The following is a 15918-nucleotide window of genomic DNA, read 5'->3' as shown; positions in this document are numbered from 1 at the left end:
ATGGGCCTAAAAGGTGGATTCTAAGTGCTGTTTTGTACTTCAGGTATCCCAAAAATGTTAGGGATAACAGGGTCAGGATTGTTGAAAAGAATTGTATATAGAAAGGTCGATAAACCTCTGATGTAGCCAATCACAAGGAAATAGGTCAATTTTCTTAAAGAAAATATTAATTTAATTCCTAGAGATCTCCTGATGAGTTTTATCATCATTCAAAATCTCAAACATAGCACTAGAGTAGTCGATAGAATCAAATAAAACAATACCTCCTCCCTCCCTTGTTTGGTTTCATAATGAGTATTGATTTGTCATTCATAAGACTTCTAATAAGACCCCTTTCTTCATCTGCAAAATTAGTTGCTCCTTATCCACTGTACATCCCTTTAATTTTGTAAAAATCATCAATACATGCAATCTCAAAAGCCTATAACATTAAAACCTGAGGTGGACACAAAAGAAAAAAACTTTTTCCAAAATATAAGATTATACCAGTGTGATTTCTAAACCACTATAATTAAAAATCTTAAAAGCACTGTGTTCACGTAAATGTCCCCCTATACTGTTTTTCAGCCAACAGATCCACACAGTTTATCTCACAGCTCTCCCCTTCCTGTTCCCCATCCTCCCTCTTGTGGGGTGTTTTTGGTATTGCTGGGATTGTGCATTCTGCCCTATAAAAATGGGGAGCTTGCACACTCATCCCCCATATATTCCCACTGTCTGTCTGGCTATGCATTCTGAATGCAGGTGAGGTAGGTAATCCAAAGGGTCAGGGTGATTATTGTAATTCAACTACTGACCATCCCTTATGTTACTATCTGCAAGCATAGCATTAGTATTGTTACGCCCATGGCCTTGTTGATTTAAATTTTGATTAATAGCACAATTGTGTCCCAAAACATTACTAAACCAAACATTAGAGTGTTCATCATTACAAAATGTTTATTGATTGAAGAGTATGCTTTATTGTTGGCATATTGATTGTTATCCCTAATTTTTGTTTTATTTTTCTAGTTTCAACCAAAATACAATGTTTATGAACATTGAGAAAAACAGTCAATATTTAAACTTGTAAAAATGGAAAATAAAATCAACTTTATTCAACAAAACATGTATCTGACTATTACTAAGTTGAAAATGTGGTTATTAAAAAGTCAACATTAAAACCAGTTCATGATAAAACTGTTCATCAGTATAAGTCTCATTAGGGAATTTAAAACATTGAAGACCCTATGGGACTATCTTCAACTTTAAACATTCTTTAAAATAGAAAGGCTTATGGTACAGTATGGAGTAAATGATCAGTTTATATTTAGAAATTTACTATTCTAGGAATAGTTATGGTGATATCTGATTTACACAGAGGAAGTTAAGATTGAAAAGTCCAATGGGCATGACTAGTGAAGTATTTACTTCTATTTCACCTTGTATTCTTATGTAACATATGTATCCCATTACCCCCTGTCATTCCCTAGCAACCTACTTCTATGTTCCTCCATGTCCCACCCTCCCACTCTCTTATCTCTAGATGTCTTTGACACCAGAAATGATGTCCTTCCTTGAATCACTGTTGGAGCATTGCTAATAGATAGGATATCCTGCCAAGGACAGACATATGTCTGGCCAGCTTACCAAAATATGGACACCTTCCAATCCCACCCATATGTCTGATGTGTGACGACCTAGGCCCAAAGAATATAGGAGGTACATAAGGGACATGTAGAAGTTCTGCATTTTGACATTTTGTAGTTTAGATATTATTTAGTATACTCATTTTATATATACGTATATGCAAGGGTTTGCACACATGTATAATACACAGAAAATTATCATGAAATCCTGATAATGACCAGAAATTACATTTAAAATCGCATGTTGAAATTCCAAATTTCATTTCATGAAATTAAAAATCCATTCTTTTTGACAGCTCAGATTACAGAAGAGTTTCTGATAAAATGGAATGTAAAGTATGTTTAATCTGATCTGGACAGACTTTGTAGAATAAACAGTTGATTGAAAAAGCAAATATAAAATTTGCTTTATATTTCCAGTAACTGATCAATCATTTATTGTGCTCCTTTTCAGTTACAAGCATTTTTAGTAAAACAGTTTGAAGCGCTAGTCAAAATCAAAATAGGAGGAAAGCATATGCTCACAGAGCTGTTTTATCTTACACTGAATGTCCACTGTCAAGTTTGTGATCAGAAATGGGGTTTGCTCACAGAATTATTTGTCCATTATACACTTGTGGAATTGTTTGAGGTGGGGGAGGCTGGGAGGGGATGTATTTTGAGTGTTTAGGCAGCTTTAGTGAAATGGGAGTAAGTTTGTTAGTGGCTAGTTTGATGGCACTGTATTGGTAGGAAATGAGATAGGGAGGGTTTTTTCTTATAAGCTTTATACTAGCAGGTTGATTAAATATGGGATTCTTCTGGCCTGGTTTTGGAGCAGTAAGGATGCTATTTTAACCATGTCAGAGTTTTCAGGAGCTGCAATATAGACTTAGTAGTAGGTAACTGAGTAAGGTAAGTAGGGTTTGCTAAGGGGATCGTTGGACGATAGAGGTAAGCAGATAGTTATTTGGAGAAAAAAATGTTTACCTTTCTCTGGAAATGTTCTAGTGTTAGACTGGTGTTAAACTTAGATTTAGCATAGAGTGGGTCCTGGTAAATCGCACATGTGGCATTGTTTTGGTTTATTATTGTCGTAAATTTGAGGTGAAGTTTGTCTCTGTAGTGAGCATTTACTTTGTGTCAGAGTGGGCTGGTTCGCTGTTGGTGAGTTGTGTTGCAAGATGGCATTGGGGGTTGGTTAAGAGAGAATGTGTGGTTAGGGATGATGGCTGCAGTAGTGAATAAGAGTTAGCAAGGTTGGACTCTTATTCAAGGGGCATTTGCTTGAGGCTGGCAGTGAGGAAGTTGGTTGAGCACTGAACAGACTGTACAATTATTATGGTTAATTATGAGTGTGTCACTTGCTTTTTGTGCCTTACTGCATACTCAGACACACACACACGCAGACACACAAACACACACACACACACACACACACACACACACACACTTACTTTAAATACGCTCTGTTTTTGTGCTGCTAATGTAAAATGATGTTGTGTATAGATAAATACACACAAATACTTTAATAAAATAAGCAAAAGAAGCTAGAGTTACATAAACTGCTGTTAATTTTTCTAATTATTTGTCAGAAATGGATTATTTTGTGTTATAAATGGGTATTTTTGCATTCTGTTAAAGAGATGATCTTTTTGATTTTCTGACTGTATGCTGGCAACCTGAATTTAAAGCCATTTGTGTTAAGATATTGGTGTTAATAACCATCATCATGTGAGCTCTTTCTACATCGTGTTGCATATATTGGTCTGCTCCTCATAAAAGTTGTGTTTTTAGGCAAACCATCGGTGCCTTAAGTTGCTAATTAATGACAGACATTGGATTTGCTGACTTAATATCCTTGAAAATACACGCTAACTCAAAACCTGTTATTCCCATCATTTTGGAGTCTTAATCTAAAGGGGGGAGGTTGTGTGTGTGTGAATTGTGTGATTAGTGAAGTAGTGTATGTTAATTTCCTAGAAGAGTGGCCAGATTTATAATTTTATATTCGTGCAGCATGCCGTGCAGAGTGTTAATGGCTATATCTGCCTATTCTGTTAAGTTCTGGGAAGCAAGGAGAGTTTTAATGGGGAGGGGGGGTGGATGAATGTGTTCTAACACAAATGTTGTTATGAGAGGAACTTTTTACATTTATAGGAGTAACATTTAAAAGTTGTCCACATGTTGGGCGTTTAGCCCTGCCATTATTGGGTTTGCAGGTGAATACTGTTAATGGTGTTATGGGTGTCATGGACTATCTCAGATTGTTATGGGCTTGTAAATGATGCTGGTGAATTGTATATTTGGTGCTGAGAGGTGGTAGTCTGACATGGGACAGGTGCAGGAGTTTGTGCTAGGTAAGAATGGGGCAGGTGCATGAGTTTGTGCTATGTAAGAATGGCTTAGTGTTGGGGGAGTGGGGATTGGTATTGTGGGGAGCAGGTGAGCACCTTGGAGGACTGGTTAGGGGTGCAAGTGTGGTGGTCTAGGAGATTGAGTGAGTGTGAATATGGAAAGGCTGGTTTAGTATATCAGAGTAAGAGAAAGATAACAAAAAAAGAGTAAGTTCAGCTGGATATGGGGGAGAGAAAATCAATGAAAAGCTAAGTAGAACATATTTATAGATAAGTAGGAAAAGGTAAAACCAGTGGTGTTATAATTTTGTTTGTGTTGCAAGAGTCACGATGCAACCCTTGAAGGAACATTGGCTGCTTATTGTCGCAGGCGTAGGAGCTGTTTCGAGATGCAGAGGTTCCATCCCAGTTGTTGGTGGAGCCAGCAACAAAGTAGCAAACAGGAAGGAGGAGCAACGTGCTAGTTGTGTGGGGAGGAAATCATGCAAGTTAGATAGGTGAGCAGGCAGATCAGGTGAAGCAGCAGGTAGTGGGGGTTACTGGAGTGGATTTTCTGGCCAACCCTGGAGATTGGTTTGTGACTCAAATGTTTTTGGCAGGTGGGTCACGGGTATTTATTACCCCTCATATCACAGCAGCTGTGAAAGAAAAGATGTGAAGTGGTCTTTGTGAAATGGTCTTTGTGAAACGGTCTTTGTGAAACGGTCTTTGTGATGTGTATGATTTGATTAATGTCGATGAGGTTATGGAGGTTAGTGCTATAGGTACAAAGGATTTGATGGCTGCACTGGATGCACTGAGTAGGGGGAGGCCAGGTAAGTTTAAGGTTCGAACATGGGAGAACTGGGTTTTGTGTTTTGTTTATTATATGGCTGTAATCCTGGGAAAGGATACAGCACAGGCTTTACCTTGTTGGCTTGTTTTCTTACTATTCAAGGCACACAAAGGCTGCATGCAGGTAATACTTGGTTATGGTATGATCAGTGCTTTCGGAAAAGGAAAGTGGTTGACAAGTCTTTGTAGTGGGAGGTAACACATGCAGCTATATGATTGACAACAATGTTGGATATTGCAGGAGGCCAAGGTAGGCAAGTGAGGGACATGGGGGATAAGTTAGGTATACTGTATGTGCTGGGCTTTTAATGTAGGTAAGTGTGCATGGATGGTGTGCAAGTTTAAGCATTTTGGTTTAGTTTGTTGGGGGAGTTCACACAGCAGTAAAGTTTTGGAATAAGGAAGCTGGATGGATTTCATCATAATTGGCCCAGGATATTTTTAAGCAACTTAATGGGGGGCAGTTTGGTACTAGAGAAAGAGGTAATTATTATGGTCAGAAAGGGAGCTTGTCCTTGTGTGTGGCACAGATTAACATTCCATTTGAATGGTTTTGCTGATGAAGGGCTAACTAAGGGATTAATTGAATGTTTTATAAAGAGGGTTTCTGTGAAATCAGTGGTATTGATAGGTATGTAAGAACTTGAAGTCAGTGAGAGTAAGAGATGCAGTTGTTTTGAAATTACTGGATAAGGAGATTGGGGCCAAGAGGGTAATGGGCCCTTATGAAAAGCCGCCTTTTAAGTAGTTGCACACATCTCCACTGCACTTAGTGCTGAAAAAGAAGCTGAGCAAATTTAGGCTGATTCATTATCTATCTTATCCTGAAGGAGATTCAGTGAATGATTTTATTGGCAGAGCAGATGCTGACGTGTAGTAACCATCTATGGATTATGCAATGAAAATCTTGAAGGAGGATCCCTGGGTGGTAACGTGAGATATTGGGCGACGCAGTGGTGCAGCGGTTAATGCTGTCGCCTCACATCAAGAGGTTTTCTGGTTCGATTCTCGGCCGGGGTGCCTTCTGTGCGGAGTTTGCATGTTCTCCCTGCGTTCACGTGGGTTTCCTCCGGGTACTCTGGTTTCCTCCCACATTCTAAAGGCATGCGTCTGGAGCATTTCTCCCCGGGCCTCCGCTGAAAACAGGATCTGTGGAACCTAGTCGGACTTTCCCGGTCAACAAATGTCAAATAAATAAATATTAAAGTTGCCTTTAGACTTTTGCCAAATAGGAGGATGACTGGCCTTTACCTGGGATGTTTGCAGATGGAAAGTACTATTTTGATAAGGTGATGCCCATGGGGTATGCTGTGGCTTGTGCTACATTTGAATAATTTAGCACTGCATTGGATATGGCAGGTGGGTTACTACTCCAAAGGCAGTGCACTATTTAAATGATTTTTTTTTATTAATAGCATAAGGCAGGGAAAGAGCAGAAGAAGGAATGCTGGTATTTATGGAGGAATTGGGGGTCCTAGTGTCCCAGGACAAATTTAAGGGTCCAAAGCTAGGGGTTGGAGTTTTGAGCATTGCAGTAGACAGTGGTAAGAATTTATTTTGCTTGCCAGGGGAAAAGTTACAAAGGCTGAAGGACAAGATAGAATGGGCGAAGGAGAAAAAAACATTTAGAGTGAGAGAAGCCATGGAATGGCTTGGCTTGTTGCTTTTTGCATGTAGACCCATAGGGCTGGGAAGAACATTTTGCAAGTCAGTGGCTAATTTGTTTAAGGGTGATAAGAACAAACACCATTAAATTAGGGTGTCAAGAGTGATGTGGGAATATTTGAGTTTTTTGTGGTCACTGTTTCTGATGATTTCAATCAGGGATCTTTTTGGCAAGAAGACTGGTTGTTGGATGTGAATTTGCATTTGTTTACAGATGCTTCAGGAGTGGATGGAACAGGGACTTATTTGGAAGGTGAGTGGTTTTCAATGGTTTGGTCAGCAAAGTGGCCAGCAGAACAGAGGAAGGATGTGGTATGTTTGGAGCTTATGCCAATATGGATGACATCTGTGGTCCAGAAAGAGAAGCTGCAGAATAGGAGAGAAATTTTCCTTTCTGACAGCAGTAGAATTGTTTGGGTATTGACAAAGAAAACTGCTAGATCTGATTTTGTTTTGTTGGTTTTTGAGAAAGTTGATTTTACAGACTTTGCTAATCATTTTTTGTTTTTCTGTCAGGCATATGCCTAGGCATTTTAATAAAATAGTTGGCAGGCTTTCTTGATTTCAAGATTTCATTCTCTCATACTAGAGGTGATGCAGGATCCAGTGACTCTACCAGAGGTGGAGCGGAACATTGGTCAGCTGTATTGGAGTGGCTGATTCTGAAATCTTGGACTAAATCCAAATTGCTTTTTCTGCTTTTGTGAGACAATTGCCATGCTGAGGGAGGCTGCTTGCATACTTTCATTGGAAAGGCAAGGGATTCAATGCTGTCAGATGAATGATCACTTAACTATGTTGATGCTTTCTCATTGAATGTTATGTTCATAATTATTTATGGTTATGTGCATCACTGTTTATCTAATAAAAGGTAGCAAATGCATATGAGGTCAAGTTTACTTCCAGTGCCTTTGTACAAAGTACACCTGTTAGCACTACAGACTGGATCCCATCTACAATCAGTGAACTTCAGAGGCACATTGATTCACTTATAACTTAACCAAATTTTTTTAATGCTTCTCTTAGGTAGTCAACAAATATGCAGAAGGAAAAACATTATTTTCTCTCATTAATCATAGTAGCTCCCTGAACAAGTCATGTGTTCTGTACAAGGCACTCACAATACTAAAACAGAATGAAGTAATTTTGTATTGTTGATTTCCGCATGTGTTACACTGCTTGTGTTTATTTTTTCTTTCTGCCACAGCATGGAAATGTGTGACCAAAGGCAAAACATTACCATGTGCCCCCTGTGTGACAAAACCTGCAACTATTGGAAGTTGAGCACAACTTGTGCCACGGCACGTGCAAGCCATCTCTTTGACAACCCTGCTACAGTCTTCTTCTCTGTTTTCATGGCACTTTGGGGTAAGCAGTTTAAGAATGTACTGATTTATGATTTGCTGTGTAATGGCTAGGTTACCTACTCAAAGGACAATGCAGGTACACAGGGAAATAAAATGGTTGCATATCTACTAATCAATGTTTATTTATATCTGTGTTCTGGGGTAGCACACTAATATCCATGGAACTTTTTTAGACTTAACCTTAGAGCTGGTTAAGTGACTTACTAAATGGCTCATTAACAGCTCCTTAATCCTCAAAGCCAACTGCCAGGCAAAAGTAAAAGCTATTTGTTTACTAAACAAAATAATTGTCTTAAGTGTGTCAGTTTTCTTTTTGCAGTCCACTAAGTACAGCATTCACCAAGTTTCCACATCCAAAACATCCGGTCCCTCTTCAACATGCAGTGACTATTTTACCAGCATGCAAAAAGAATATGTATGAATGTCACTGAGCACAGCAGTGAAATACTACAGTCTGGCTACATGCCCATTCTTCTTCTTCTTTCGGCTTTTCCCGGTTAGGGGTCACCACAGCGGATCACCTGTCCGCTCATGATTGGCAGTGGAGTTTTACAGTGTCAAGTTGCCAGATGGCTCCCAACCTTCCACAGAAGGCACACACATGCACACACACACCTAGGGCCAATTTAGAGTGTCCAATCCACCTACAGCATGTCTTTGGGATGTGGGAGGAAACCGGAGCACCCGGAGGAAACCCACGCGACCACAGGGAGGACATGCAGACTCCACACAGAAGGCACCCCAGCCAAGAATCGAACCAGAGAACCTCTTGCTGTGAGGTGGCAATGCTAACTGCTGCACCAACGTGGCCGCCCGGCTACATGCTCATTGCATGTATTAAATATTTCCTCTGCATTTAGTTCTAATGGAGTTGAGTGAATCTGGTATTGTGGTTTAATGACTAATATATCATAGTTTCTGAATGCTGTGAATGTGGCAGTTAGCACAGTGGCTTAAGTCTATAAACTGTTAATCAGCTGCTTTATCTAGGCCAGGTTTTGATTCTGTCAGCTCCCATTTGCCTACCTTGTTACTCTGAGCAAATCATGTAAAGAAAAAGTACTCAAAGGTAACTGGGAAAGCTGGGCTAGGCTGCTCAATGATCACCTGGATGGAATGCCTAGAAAGTGTGAACCTCTGCTGTAAACCACATGGGAAAGACAATGTCAGCATTATGATTGGTGGAGTGGTAAAAGCATGTTACCTTCTGAATCCATTTCCCTATTGTAACCATTTTTTTCACTTTGTAATCCAGTTAACTGAAAAACACGGTCTTCAAACATGTTTTTTGAAAGACAGTTTCCTTCCTTTTTATGTAAATATTTTACAGAAGTATAGTTTTCCTGTCATTCATAGCTCTCAACCTCCTATTTCCAAATGAAGAATACTGCCTCTATCAATGTGGAAGAAAGGGGCAAAATGTGAAACACTAATAACTTCAACTAGGAGGCTCAAGCGTTAACTTTTTCACTGCACTTAAAAATTAATTGTTTTGATTAATTAATTTGATTTAATATTATTCATAATATTTACCATGGATAGTTGTTAAAAAAAATCTTAAGAATGAGAGTGTTCCAAACCCTTTGAGTGTAGAACTGCGTGGAATGTATAATTTTTAAGACTCAAAATGAGGAGCGTTCCTCTTAATGATGCACATCTGAGTAGTGTCCTGTCATATGATATGTTACATCACCCTATCACCTTCTGTTTCATAGAGATCACATGACATATGGCGTATCACATTATTAAAGAAAGCATGAGAAATAAGTTATCCAGATGTTTCTTGTTGATGCAAAGTGCTAATTTAGTAATGTTACAGTTATATATACAAATAGCGGTAACATGACTACAAAAGCATGGTGCTCGTGCACTGTGCATGTGACTCGGCACATCAGTAAAGTAGCCATTGGTCAGACCATCTGAAACAAATGGAAAAGCTACTGTAGACTGATTGGTTTATAGAGCTGCTTTTCATAATCACGACTTACTGCACTTCAAGATACTTGATTTGTATAACCCCATATTGACACTTTTTATCAACATATAGATTTTGTGTGTGTGTGTGTGTGTGTGTGTGTGTGTGTGTGTGTGTGTGTGTGTGTGTGTGCATATGTGCATACAGTATACTTATAATATATATATATATATATATATATATATATATATATGTTTGTATACACACACACGTCTATGTGTTTATATATTTATGTGTGCTTGTGTATTTAATCTCTCAGTGTGTGTATGCACGAATATATATGTACATACACTGTATTTAGTACATCTATATATGTATACACACACACACACATATATATATATATATATATATATATATATATATATATATATATATATATATATGCTAATGTGTGTGTACGTATGAAGGGGGCAGGTGTATTAGAAAGGCATTTGTTGAAATATGGCAATCACTATGACAACATGACATGCCATGACAAAACAGAGGAAGAGGATATGCTGGTCTCTGTTGTACACCCTTAACTTAGCATTTAGTGCTGTCTGAGTGTTTGTGGGTTACAAATTGGATTAAAAGCTGGGTAAGGGGATATATTTAGTGTTGTGCAAGGCTTTGCAAGTTAGGGTTATGTTAAAGGCTAGGTAAGGGGATACAGTTAGTAGGTTTACTATCATTTAACAGAATCACACTTGGTCGACTCCAACTTGTGCAAAGTTTGAAATCGAATGATGCCAATGCTGAACACAGATCGTTTTGACTGACAAATCTCGCCCCCTTCTCGACTCCTGTTAATGCTTGTTCTTAGGTCCAGAGTGGTACGCAATGTCGAATTCAGCATTTATTTAGTGTATACTGGAATTTGGCGTTACAATGTTTTGCAGAAGTGAGTCAATGATATGATGACTTGTCTGAGTGTGATTCAGTAAAATGATAGTAACCCTATTTAGTGTTGTGCAAGGATTTTGCAAGTTAGGATTATGGTAAGGTCTAGGGAATGGCATAGATTTAGTGTTGTGTGAATATTTGTGTGTTAAAATTGAATTAAGAGCCAGATAAGGTGGTGTATTTAGTGTTGTGTGAGTGTTTACAGGTTAGGATTATCATAAGCACTAAGTAAGAGGATATTTTTAGTTTTATGTGATTGCTTGTGGGTTAGGATTATGGTTCATAGGTTGGTACTAGGCTATCGGCCCTAGGGCCTATGCAAGCCTAGCCATAACAATTCCCTGAATATTTCTTCCCACAATATTTACTTCTCTGGACCCGTCTAGCAGGGCTACTGACATGATCCCTGGGGTGAATTTCCTATCTCCCATCCAATCATCAAGGTTCCTTTTGAAGAGGGCCAATGAGGCACTCTGCTTGACATGTATGGGCAGTCTATTCCAGAGTATGGGGAGTCTCTGGGTCAGGAACCTATCCCTGGAGCGTGTGGCTCTGTGGGATTGGGATTTCTTTAAGTGGAGCATGTCCAATAGCTCATGGTTTGACATAGCCTGTATGTTAAGCAGAGATCGCCTCTGAGTAGATGATATGCCACAGAGTATAGCTGGAGTTTTTTTAGACTGTCAGCATATGGCATCTGCTTTAGGCCTGTGATTCTTTTACTGAGGTATTTCTGTGGCCTTTCCAGCTGTTGCAGATGTCTTGTGAGGTACATACCAAATGGGGTATTATACTCTATAATGGGTCTAATGAGGAATGAGTACAGTGGGACAATGACCTCCTCCTTTCTGGATGAAAAGCCCTTAGTGATGAGGTGTGCCACATAGAAGGATTTCCTGACTGTTGTGGCAATGTGGTTATCGAAAGTAAGACCACTGTCCACCTGTGTCCCTAAGTCTCTCATCACACTTTCAATGTTTAGTGTTCTGCCACCTATGTGGTAATTCATGGGTACATGTTTTTTCCAAAGGGGATAACTATACATTTCTTGGCATTAAACGTGAGCCCATGGCTCTGGCACCAGGCATCTGTTTCTGTAAGGCCCTTTTGTAGAATATCCACATCATTTGGGGATTCAGTAATGGCTCCCAGTTTGCAGTCATCTGCAAATTTGTTAGCCAGAGTCCCTTAGTGTTGGCCTGTACTTCAGAGAAGTAGATACCAAACAAGAGTGGTCCCAGGACTGAACCCTGAGATACTCCACTTGTCACTTGTCTGGAGCTGGATTTGGAGTCGCCCACTTTTACAGTCTGCATTCTGTCAGTAAGCCATTTGGCAACCCATCAAGTGACGTAGGGATTTATTCCCAGCTTAGTAAGTTTATCTATGATTCCAGAGTGGGGGTTGGTATCGAAGGCCTTGGCGAGGTCCAGTTAGACTGTGTGGGCTGCCTTACCCTTGTCCACAGCTCTGGAGACTGATTCAAAGAAGTCAATCAGATTCAGGAGACAAGTTCAGCCCTTCGCAAACCCAAACTGGGTGAGGTCCAGTGTTTGAAGGTTGCCAATGTCATTGTTTATAAGTTCCATGATAATGCGTTCCATGCCCTTGCAGATCAGGCTTGTCAGACTGATGGGATAGTAGTTCCTGGGATCCAAGGCAGATCCCCCCTTGTGGAGTGGGATAACTGTAGCTGTGCACCACTCAGTGGGCACAAAGCCTGAGGTGAGGCTATGATTAAACATGACACTTAGGTGAGGTGCCAGTTCATTTTGTATTTCATGTAGTACACATCCTGGGATGTCATCTGGTCCCATGGATGCTGTATTCTTAGCTTTGTAGAGTGCGGTTTCTACCTGTGTGGCCAAGATTACCGGAATTTGGCAATCTTTGGTATTGAGATGGGCCCTTTAGGGGGTGAGAGGGGGGTGAAGTTGACACTAAATCGATCCGCCAGGATATTGGCAATATCCTTGGCATCAGTATATTTAATGCCATTCTGTTGTAGCTCGGAGCAGATCTGAGCATTGCCATTTAGATTCTTGACATAACTATAGAATGCCTTGTGGCTGTCTTTGGAATCTTTGGAAATTTTATTTTCATAACTAGCTTTTGAGGATTTTATGAGGGATCTCAGCTTCTTACTGAGGCTGGTGAGGGAGTTTTTTGCATTCTGGGATTTTCCTCTTTTCTGCAACAGTTTCTTCCTTCTGTTGTATAGTTTGTTTATAGCAGGGGACCACCAGATTGGCTTCCTTTTTTTGGAGAAGAGCATCTTGGTTCTATTTGAGATGGCACGATTCATGCACGAGTGGATGTGCTCGTACAGTGCCTTAGTGTAGGATTCTGCAGTCGAACTTTCAGATCCCGTCTGCATAGGTGTCGTGGTAAAGACTAGGAGAGGGAATAGATTTAGTGTTGCATATGTATGTTGATACATATGATGTGTGCTTGAGTGTATTGTGTAGAGGAAGTGTTACAGAAAGGTTTTCTGAGGTAAGGTGTAGAACTGGGTGAAAGGCAGGATGAGGGTGGGCACATATTTGTAAAGTGATGTGGGAGTCAAGCATGGCCTGTTAAGATTCATGTGTTATGATGTCATTGTCTTTCATAAGATTAAAAAAAAATAAACAAGCTGAAATATGAAAAGATAGCCCCCAAGATTCATGAATCCTCCATGTAAGAGTAGAGGAGGCTTACACGGAAACACCAGTGTAAGAATAAGACGGCAGTGTGCCATGCATATTAATGAGGGTGCGATGCCTCATCTCCAAGGCTAACACAGAACATGCATGAGTGTAGGGGGCATGTTGGACTGCCGAGCAGTCCAAAAATCCATGCCCCTGCAAGTATCACAATAGGGAAATGTCAACTGACACATACCCAACACTACACTCCCCCACATTTTAAACCCCAGTACAATAATAAAATATAAAACTTTTATTCTTTTTTTTATCATTCCTGATATAGCTGCCCGTATTTGCGTGTGTTTGCGCGTGTTTGCCCATTGCTTAGTTACAGTTAGCAGTAAGACATCGAAGAGGATGGTAAGAAACCTATATGCAAATTAAGCAAAATAGCAATAGCGTAGTGGTAGAACCTTCACACTAAGAGAAGGCATTCCCGGTTCGAGTCCCACACTCCCCTTTTTATTTTCTATTGGAAATCCGTATATGAAAATAATTCCTTTCCATTTACCAATGAAATTTTATTAAAAAGCATTGAAATGGCCTATGTAGTAGTGAACTAATTTTATATATATATATATATATATATATATATATATATATATATATATATATATATATATATAAAACAAAGTGAAATTGTTATGCATACTGATGAATGCAGAAGTAATGTATCTTAAGCAAAGTGAAGCACTGCTAAGCAAAGTTTACCAATATTAAGCACATTTCAGTATAATTGCTCATAGCTTAGCAGTGCTTTAACTAGCACAATAGCTTTGCACGGAGCTGCGCATCATGCCAACTAGTGCAAACAGAACATGTGTGTGTGCAGCTGCACACCGCGCTAACCAGTGTAACTTTGGGCAATGTAGAGCAACATCGGGCAACATAGAGCAACGTAGAGCAACATTGGGCAACATAGAGCAACTTAGAGCAGGCGTAGAGCAACGTCGGGCAAAGTTGAGCAAAGTCGGTAAAACACAGCCACACCTCCTAGCTGGTCTGGCCAGTAGTGAAATAAAAAGCAATGACAGGCCTCAGACCCGGGATACTGTGCACCATAATCACAGTACTGAACCACTAAGCCATGACATCTTTACATAAGTATGCACTTTCAACACAACACATACATATCAATGTAAGTTTACCCATTGCTAAGCAGGTGTACCTTCAGCTGCGTTTTTTCAAAACTGGCCAATCACAAATAAGTGCGGGAAATGATGCATATTTAAGCTCCATAGGCAGGAATACTATCCATAACTAGTTGTAGCACCCATCTGCAGGCAGCAATGACCGGTGCTGGAGAGAGCTCTCGTTTCCAAGCACAACGTTGGGGCATTGAGGAGTCAAAAGTTATGGTTTGGCTCCTTGTCCACCATCATGAGGATAGACTCCTGTGGGGCCAGTACCAGGGCACCCAATACAAAGCAGAAGCCTGGGACGGTCTAGCTCATGAACTCACCAGTGCCACAGGTGTCCCTTGAACTGGTGAGCAGGTCAGACACCACCATGCAGACCTGAGAAGACGCAAGGCGATCAACTGGACCAGTGGATCCAGGAGGCCCTTGGGATGCCAAATGCCCCACTACTGAGTAAGTAGCCATGGAATTAAGTATGTAAGAATTGCTATTCTAGTGTATACTATGGATAGGTATGTCTCAATATCACTTCAATTACTTCACAGCTGCAGGTGTCCGTGCTGTGAATCAGCAAGCCTATGCAGATAGGCTGCTAAGGCTGCATCACCAGGCAGATTAGTAAGTATTCTGCAAGTACTGTTATGTAAAATAAATGAGAGAGCCTGAAAAATTTGTTTAAACACAATAAATAAAGGTATAATAATTTTCTAATAATTATTCTGCATGTACTGTCATATAAAATAAATGAGAGAGCCTCTATAAAAGTGTTTTAAGTCTTTAATAAAGGTATAATTCCTGGAGTGTGTCTGTGTCATTTTCTTTGATATGTTGTTGTATTCTTGCATTATAGAAATAGTACTGTTGTATTAAGCGCTGTTAACACAAAGTTGGGTAGGCCCATATAAAGTGGATGAAGGGAGTGCCAGTAGCTTTTAAGCATATTCACAATCCTCAACTGTTGGTTCATGCCCAGCATGTACAGGTTAATCTGGCACATGAGTAGCTTGGTATTGTGTTCCCCAGAAATGTCATTGTGCTGGCAGAAATGTAGGGAGCTGTTAACATATAATTGATAATTTCACCTATACATATCTAGATAAGTATATGAAAGTAGAGCTGTCAGTGTACCATCTCAGCAGTAGTGTGTCTGAGCAATTCACAAAATATGTAGCAGTAACATCTGCATCCTGGACAGTTTGTATGTCAGATACAGCTCATGTATATAAAGATCGAGCAAAACCCATTTCACGATCTAAGGACAAATGTGTAGTGTAATAATACATGTAGGGGACATATAACTGCAGTCAGTAGGAATGTAGTGTAAACTAGAAGGATAAGTTGTGAATGGAGCTATCATTTTCCACCCTACTGTATGTGCATAAAAAATGCAATTCCACACCTC

The 15918-nt window shown here is 39.8% G+C and overlaps 1 protein-coding gene across 5 annotated transcripts in view; it reads left to right on the top strand.

Moving 5' to 3' along the window:
* The window catches only part of ANO1 (anoctamin 1), a 1045885-nt gene that overhangs the window by 726937 nt on the left and 303030 nt on the right, over window positions 1–15918 (top strand). For all 5 annotated transcript variants that reach the window (XM_044082585.1, XM_044082589.1, XM_044082584.1 and 2 more), the window contains one exon: window positions 7671–7831. In XM_044082585.1, the coding sequence (XP_043938520.1) occupies window positions 7671–7831 (161 nt within the window). The remainder of the gene's footprint in view (window positions 1–7670; window positions 7832–15918) is intronic.

This window comes from Protopterus annectens, chromosome 9.part0, assembly GCF_019279795.1.
Source record: "Protopterus annectens isolate FY-2018-M chromosome 9.part0, PAN1.0, whole genome shotgun sequence".
Lineage (NCBI taxonomy): Eukaryota > Metazoa > Chordata > Ceratodontiformes > Protopteridae > Protopterus > Protopterus annectens.
Note: the sequence above shows the minus strand (reverse complement) of the source record. Positions and strands in the feature narration are given on the sequence as shown.